Source organism: Syzygium oleosum, unplaced genomic scaffold (genome assembly GCF_021117445.2).
Source record: "Syzygium oleosum isolate NSW1041296 unplaced genomic scaffold, Sole_v2.1 Sole_v2.01, whole genome shotgun sequence".
Taxonomy (NCBI): domain Eukaryota; kingdom Viridiplantae; phylum Streptophyta; class Magnoliopsida; order Myrtales; family Myrtaceae; genus Syzygium; species Syzygium oleosum.
In genome coordinates, this window is record NW_026607485.1 from 21,342,333 (window position 1) to 21,351,074 (window position 8,742).

The window sequence follows — 8,742 nt, forward strand, 5'->3', positions numbered from 1 at the left end:
GCATGAGTCATTGCGAAGGGCTTTACTCAATAGGCTGGCTTGGACTATAATGAAACTTTTAGTAAAGTTATCAAACCGATAACAATTCGAGTTGTTCTCTCCTTAACTGTTATATATAACTGGTTTCTATGCCAATTGGACATCAAGAATGCATTTCTCCAAGGCATCATTAAAAAAAAAGTCTACATGAAGCAACCCAATGATTTGTTGATTGACGTTATCCTGGCCATGTACATTGTCTTCTGGAAAACTCTATATGGGCTTAAACAAGCTCCAAGGGCCTAGTTTTGTCGACTAAGCTCATACCTGTTATCTATCAGGTTTGTGACCACCACTGTTGACTCTTCATTATTCATTCAACATAGATGTAACCACATTCTGCTTCTGTTCATCTATGTTGACGATATTATCATTACTGGGAGCTCTACCTCCTCTATCACCGAATTAATCACTCAACTTGGCACTGAGTTTGCAATCACTGATTTGGGAAATCTATCCTACTTTATTGGCATTGAAGCCTATAGATCCTCTACTGGGATGTTCCTCACTCAATTCAAGTATGGCGCGTGGCTAATGCAAAACCTTGCTCATCGCCTATGGCTCCCTCGGCTTCTAAGTTGTCAAAGCAAAGTGGTAAACCACTGACCGATGCCTCCACATATTGGAGTATGGTTGGGGCACTGCAATACCTCATCCTCACCAGGCTCTTTGCTATTAATAAAGTGTGCCAATTAGACATTTTTTGTGGGTTGGAAATACAGAAGGCCACGGATCACACAAAGTTGCTTGGGAAGCTGTTTGTTTGCCAAAAAAGGAAGGAGGTCTAGGGTTGCGTCATCTAAAATTATGGAACAAAGTTTTGCTTGGCCGTATGCTTTGGAACCTCATAAATTGTCCGTCATCTTCCTTGTGGAGTAAATGAGTTCATAGTACCAAGTGTAGAGGCAATTCGATTATGCAGCTTGAAATCAAGGGCTCTATGGCATGGAGTTGGCATTGTATTCTTCAACTAAGACCGGCTTTAGCTTCAATCATATCTAGACCAAGATATTGTTGCCAAGAGGTATACGATGAAACCAGAAATGTGAGACCGGCTGTAGAATGGTCCCAATTGATCTGGAAAGGAGGTATTAGCAAGCATAACTTCATCGGCTGGCTAGTTTGTAGAGATAGACTACAAACAGCAGAAATCATATCACGTTGGAAGCCTGAAGTAGATATTCATTATAATTTTTGTATGTCTGGTATGGAAAGCAGAGACCATCTATTCTTCCAGTGCACCTAGACCGGAAGCATTTGGCGCACTATTCATGCACAATACGGAATTTGACGCCCTGTAGAAGGATGGAATGATGAACTTAAATGGATGATCAAGGCTACAAAAGGTAAGGACTTGGCGGCGAGACTTCTGAAGGTATATTTCCTAGCGATCATATACTGCATTTGGATGGAGCGTAATCGTAGACGCTTCCAACAAAAGTCAAATGACGCCCTTATCATTTTGGCTAAAGTTCGCAAACTTGTCAGAGGGCGAGCTTCGCACTACAAATATTTTAGACCGTCCTGAACAAATGAAACTTTGGCTACTATATGGAGACTCCCCCACTCCATTTTTTTGTAATCTTAGCTCTATTTGTAATGCTGGGGAATGCCCCTAAGCTTCTGTATGTCATCTTATAAATACTACTTACATTTACACCAAAAAATAATAATAAAATAAAATAAAGTGTGCCAATTTATGCATTGTCCAACTGTCGATCATTGGTCAGCCGTCAAACGGATTTTGTGCTATCTCAAGACTACAATTCATCATGGGATTACCTTGCGGCCTATGCGCCAACTTACCTTCATTGCATTTACAAATGCCAACCAGACCGGCTGCCCTAATGACCCAAAGTCTACTAGTGGCTATTGCATTTATTTTGGTCCCAACTTGATTTCCTTGAGTTCTAAAAAGCAACCAACTGTCGCTTGGTCAAGCACTAAATCGGAGTACAAAGGGGTGGCTAATGCACCCTCTGAATTACTATGGCTATTACAACTCCTCTAAGATCTTCGATACACTCTCCATCGGTCACCACTTATTCTTTGTCATAATGTAGAGGCAATCTATCTGCTCACGAATCCCATCTTCCATGCACGAACCAAGCACGTGGAAATAGACTATCATTTTGTTCGTGATTTAATCAGCAAGAAGTTGTTGGAAGTTCACTTCATTCCAACACAGGTGCAAACGACTGATGTCATGATAAAGCCTCTATCCATATCCCGATTTCTTATTTTATGCGACAAGCTCACAGTGACTCCGCCACTGTTTCGCTTGAGAGGGTGTGATAGAGCAAATCTTCCATGATAGAGCAATCTTTTACAATCTGTGTCTATCACGTTGATAGAATCAAACTTCCACAATTTGTGCCAATTCCGTTGATAGAGCAAATCTTCTACAATCTGTGCTAATATTATAGATTCTTACCTTTTGTAAAATCTTTTCAATTGTGATTTCCCTGTTCATATACATGCTATAAATATAATACAAATCTCCACACCCATAGGTGTGCGATCAAATTCAAATTCATACTCTTGCAATTACTAGTCACACCACACTCGGTCAATGATACGCTAAAAAAGTTGGAATGGGTAAAGTTAAAGTCAAATTGGATCTGTAAGCTTATATGTTGGACATCCATGAAGTTGTCATTTGCAGCGTGATAGGAGCTTGCCATGGGATAATTTAATCGTCATGAGGCACAAGTGCTCAGAGAAGCATTTTATTGAGAACAAAACCGACGCTTCAAGTACTTAGTAGCACAAGCTTCAAGTGGAAACGTTTTACATAGAGACAGTACGGGAACATAGTTGTTCCATACATCATACTGCATAGACAAAGTTCACAGAGGAGGGCTGGCTGACACTAAGCTAGCCCTCTTTATTCATTATATTGGGGTACATAGAGCACTCACGGAGCACGCTCTCATCGTTACTTGACTAATGTGTACCATGGCAACACTCGAACTTGACAATGTTGTTCATCATACGCGGGCAGACAGGGCACTTCACATCCTCCGGGATGTAACCCACCATGTTCGGGATATAGAAGTGGTGGCACCTCGGGAGGATGTAGACCCGGTCGAACTGCTCCCTGAAGACCATGTCGAACGTCTTCCCGTTCACGTTCACATGCTTCTTCCACGTCTCATACTGCACCAGGACCTTCGTGACGTGCACGTGGGAGTCATTGATCACAACCTGCGACCCCTTTGTGAGGACCGCAAACCCACCGTCCTTCTTGAAGTTGGTGTAGAGCCTGAGGATGTCCTGCATAAGGGGTTCGTGCAGGTCCGCTCTGGTTTGTAGCTTGGAGAGCATGCAGCTCTCGAGGCGGGTCCAAAAGAGCTGCGATTTGGTGACATTGAAGGCAACGATGGAAAAGCCATCGTCGATCATCTTCTTTAGCGACTCCTCAATCTCCTGGATGGCCTTGGGTTCTTCCGCTCCATACAGGAAGATGTACTTCTCAGCCTTGATCTGGAAAGAGATAGTGAAATCAATGTTTTTATCGATGAAAATAACTTATGCTCATTTTTCATGTCTATATATTGTAAATCGAACTAAACACTCATCTTACATTTTCAAAATTTCTGTACAAAAGTTCCAGTAAAGCCATGTCTGCTCAGATATAAGATGAAATTTGACCGTTTATTAGTAAAGAATGGACAACATGATAACGTGAAATAGTCTTTTATGGTTGTCTCTTATCCCATGTATGTCTGACAGATTCTAAGTTTGAATCAAATTCTTTTCTTACTGCATCAATTTAACTAAATTCATCTTCTAATAAGCAAACTCAAAGATCATAGTTTCTTTTCACACCCATATGCGTGCACCCTTGTTGTATAAAAAAGCAAAAGGATTAAAGAAAAGTGAAGAAGGAAATAAAGAAGAAGAAGAACAAAAACTTACAGCTTCCTGTATCTTTGGAAAAATGAAGTCAATCACCAAAAGCTCAAACCAGCTAATGCCAGGCCTCTTCCAGATGTCTGCTGCGACTGCACCGGTGAAAGGGAAAGCATCCCATCCCCAAACTCTAATCATGCTCATGGCATTTTGGTTTGAGACTTTTCCTTGTGGATCCAATACTGTCACCATGGTGTCTTGCCTAAAATGCCACTTCTCTTTAATGATCCTGATGGCCACCCTGTTGATAAGTGTAGGGGAGTGCACCGAGTACCACGGCATTTGCAACTGGAGGTTCTGGAACTGTTTGATCACGTCCTCGCCTTCTTGTTCGATGATAGGGACCCACACGATCTCGTAGCGCTCCTCGTGGAACTTGCGCTCATTGTAGATCTTGATGAGGATGGAGAGGTCGTGAGAGGTCAATTTGAGGTCCGAAATCAGCAGCAACACATTCTTCCTCCGGAGTGACTCGACCTTATCCTATATAACGAACAAAGAGAATTATAAACATTGGCGCATCGCATGCTTTTTATTGATTGCACAATTGATGAAAACTATTTTTGGGTTTGATTCCAACAAATGTATGTGATAAAATTCTTGGCAAAAGACAATTTTACGATGACGGCATGTTGTGTAAAATCTTGATGTATTGAACTTGTAACATAGAGTGATGTTCAACTAGAGAAAGTAGGAGATATGAACCCTTGTCTTCTTTGAGCCAATGAAGAGAGGCTGAGGATCATCCTTGATGTAAAACAAGGCCTTGATCAGCTCCACGTTATCGGTAGGGGCATTAAAGAGTCGCTGCAGCCTCTGATACTCCTTAATTTCCTCTGCATTATGAAAAAAAAAAAGTTCATTTGACAATTAGTCCAATATATTTAGGCCTTAATTAAGTAGACAAAGAGAAAACAAATTTTACCCTTTTTTTGTAAAAAATGTTCGTAATGTCTCTTGACAGTGTGGTGGATCATCTTCACTTTCCGAGCAAAGATAGGAAGATCTTTTCCCTTGTTGCTGGAAAAAAGCAACAAAAAGAGAATTCTCTTAGCGGCATGAGTCAGTCCAATTCATGCATATTTGGTCTCATCAAGTATTGATCTTTTTTTTAATCTAAAACTACTTCTCGTGCCTTTTCGGGACCCCAACAAGCAATTAGAAGTTAAATTCTTCTTTTACAAGTAAGAGTTCTTCACCCTTGTGAAAAACGAAAATCTGAAAACGAATCGGGCTAAGGTATAGTCCTCTATCATATAGTTTATTAATTAGAATAGCTGAAAATGATTTAGACCATTAAAGCTTATCTTTCATGAAAAAAAAAAGTAAACTCTTTCGAAAGCAAAAACAAAAAGAAAGGTATTATGCTTAATTAGTTAAACATACTCATCGACCGTGCTAATGAGGCTGGTGAACTGAATAGAGCAAGCAAGGATACTGATGATGATCTGATAAACGCTGCTTGGAACATCAATCATCGTAGACAGCTCGGGAACATCTTTGGAGTCATGCTCAAAATCCACAATGCATTGGGTCATGTTCAGGGTGGTCTTGATCATTTCGTTGAGAACACCGAAAACTTGGACCTTTTGCGGGTCTGAGGGCTTTGTGATTGCAGGCAACCCCTTCAATATGGCCATAGATTCCGCGAGCTTGTCCGATGGTTCAACTCGAGCAAGTCGCCAAAAGTCACCATAGAACACAGCAAGTGATGAAAGGGTAATCTGAGCCTTGTTAACCCACGAGTAGCTCGATAGCTCGTGAAAGAGCGAGACCAGTGTTTGGCGCACATTTTTGGTGTCTAGCGCCTTGCAAGTGAGCTGATGCCAGGACGATGAGTTGATGCAAGAGATTAGTTATATGCAACCTCTAAACAGCAGGCTAGAATTCCAACATTTCAGAATATTAAAGCTTCCTAAGTTCGCATGCACATCGAAAAAATAGAAAACGAACCAAAACAAAAAAACTTGAAAAAAAGAAAACCTCAACTACTGGGAGGGAGATCCTTACCAAAAAAAAAAAAAAAAAACTACTGGGAGGGAGATTATGAAATACCTGACAACCCACTTCGTTGATGGCTGCTAAAGGTGGATTGAAGCCCTCTTTCATAGGCTTGAAATCAGGGCTTCCAGATCCTTGAGTGCCCTACCATGAAGTTCAGTTTTTTCAATTAATTTAAGTGAGACCCAACACTTAGAAAAGATCTCGTTATGTCAAACCATGATCAATTCAGGGAGTAAAGTTTTCCATCAATTCATACAAGAAACGAAGTAGCTCATTTAACCAAAGGATATAAATAGAGGAGTTACAGTGTAATACACCTAAGGGCCAGTCCAAACCCATTCAGGCCTAATGAGTCTGAAGAACAATTTTGGGTAAGTGTGGACAAGTGCTTTTTATAGGTCCTGTTTAATTTGAGAAAAGTTATTGAACTTTTCATTTTCATTTGCAAAAGCACTAGTCATTTTTCAATTTTTCAAAATTAGAACTCCCTAGTCAAGACGATAAAAGTGATTTGCGTGATAAATGGATTACACATATTTCGAATCATATAAAAATAAATGAAAAAACACTTGGCAGCTAAAACGCTTTAGCTCAGTCCGGCCAAGAAAATTGTGGCAAGAATCCAAACGCATAATTACTTGGATTAGTGCTTGTTAAAAGTACATGAATAGTGTCTGACGAAAAAAAAAAACAGTACATGAATAGTGCAACGCTTTCTAACATCAATTGCTTCACCTTTCTTGTTTCTCCTTCAGCCATGTGAAGAGCAAAGTAACCAGAAAAAGCAAGCGTGGTCCCCGTAGCCCACTCAATATATTGTCACTTCCAAGGGGATCAGATTCTTACACTTCCAAATCTGATTTGACTTGTTTTTTTTTATTACTTTGTTGAACAATGTATATCTTCCTCTCATCGTTCTTCTTTTAGATCGAAAAAAAGAATAGGCCAATTGATAATCGTCGTCATCATTTTATCAAAGTCTCGACATTAAAATGGCTTCGACCAAAATTATCACCGTATGAACTAATAAGCAAACGATAACCAAATAAGTTTGGCATCCCAATAAGTTCACTTCTGATTTTTTATCCACCGCGCACTTTTTCCACTCATGAGATTACCGACCCACTTCTTCATTTAAATGACTATCAATAGTTTCTTTTTTGATTAAAGAAGGATTTGAACACTAAAGATGTATCACATAAAAAAGATTTTGTAGGTGTGCTCACACATGCAAAATTCAGGAAAATAGGGAAGAATAATTTTGACTAAAAGGGAGTTGGCTTCGAGAAGAAGAACGAGAGGAAGCTCCCCCAAAAGAAAAAGAGAAAATAAGACTCGAGTATTTGGAGCGGCGCGTGCTAAGAAGAAAGAAGCAAGGAAATCTCTTGATTTTGAAGAGAATATAAAAAATACTCCTTAAATATCTCGAGTTATAGAAATGAGGATTAGTTTCTTATGGAGCATACACTGTCAGTGTAAAGAAAAATGTCCACTAGGAGTCTTATCTAACCTTAATTGGTGCACTATAACTACCACCCTCTCACTAACCATTAGATCAATGGAAGAGAAGGTCACTAGTGGAAAGTGTTTTACCACTGACGTTTTATATGTATAATTTTTCAACAAATTTATGGCATTCCGTGAAGGGTGATTACCTTAGGGTTGACGATGGAGTCGACGATAGCAGTTGTCCCATGAAGGGTGTTGTCGACGAGATGGAAGAGAGACTGAACATCCACGTCTCCTTCCTCAGGAGCGTGAGTGTTCACCATCTCCTTCATGAACTTCTCGTCGTCGAAAGAAGCAAGCAGGTTGGTCCACATGCTCTGGTCAATCTGGTGAGGCTTGGCTTTGTGTTCCATGCCAAGGAGATGGGCAAGGATCGTGGCCATTTTGAATCTCAAAGAGAGAGAGAGAGAGAGAGAGAGAGAGAGAGAGGGGGCAGAGTGTGTCTAGGGTTTGAGGGAGTGTTCTAGAGAGAGCAAAGCAGAGAAGGAAGAGGATGCAGGTGGTGTGGTGCGGGGAGAAGCTAGCGTGCATGCTCTATTTATAGCTGTGGATGTGAGAAAGAGACGAATTATACGGACACGTTTTGATAAATGGGGAAGGGTGAGAAAGGAATCAACATCTCCAATGCTCCATCTTTCGTCACCGCAACCTTGTCACCAGTATGAATTCATACTAAAGCGGTCGCTCACTTTTACAGAAGTGCCTATTACAGATAAATCATGATTACTTGAGAATGAAAAGAAATTTCGTGTCCAAATTTGGATACCCCACTTCTCCAAATAATAAGTCTTGTGCCACACTTGGTTTACCGCCATGGCGGTCACAAATAATATATACGAGGACTCATGTCTACGAACTTCATATCATTAATGTGTACGGAGAAATGTCAAATTATTCTTTGAATATGTAAATATTTCCGATGATATGGGTAATATAGCATATGATTTTGAGGCACGCAACAAAATCCACATGTGGGCCTAATAACCCTAAAAAACCTCAAACTTTAACTTTTGTCTTAATTTTACCTAATGTCTCATAAAAAACCTCCAACTTTAGGTCATGTCCCAATTTTACTTTAAACTTTTTTTGTCCCATAAAAAGCCCCCAATTTTAGATCAAATCCCCATTTTACCCTAAACCTTTTTTGTACTATAAAAAAACCACAATTTTGGATTCAGTACCAATCTACCATAAAAAAAAATTTGTTTATAAAAATTCCCAGCTTTAGGTCCAGTTTTAATTTCACTCTAATTATTTTTTTGTCTTATAAAAGAT

General features: G+C 39.9%; 1 protein-coding gene across 1 annotated transcript; it reads right to left on the minus strand.

The window, feature by feature from the left end:
• Positions 1–2,730: 2,730 nt before the first annotated feature.
• Positions 2,731–8,058, minus strand: LOC130138726 (protein SIEVE ELEMENT OCCLUSION B-like). The gene is made up of 8 exons (XM_056313617.1): positions 7,933–8,058; positions 7,614–7,864; positions 6,010–6,099; positions 5,341–5,774; positions 4,880–4,974; positions 4,660–4,790; positions 3,961–4,437; positions 2,731–3,525 (listed from the first exon to the last, which is right to left on the minus strand). Exons 2-8 carry the CDS (start codon positions 7,848–7,850, stop codon positions 2,986–2,988), a joined length of 2,004 nt encoding a protein of 667 aa, XP_056169592.1. The 5' UTR covers positions 7,851–7,864; positions 7,933–8,058; the 3' UTR covers positions 2,731–2,985.
• Positions 8,059–8,742: the final 684 nt, after the last annotated feature.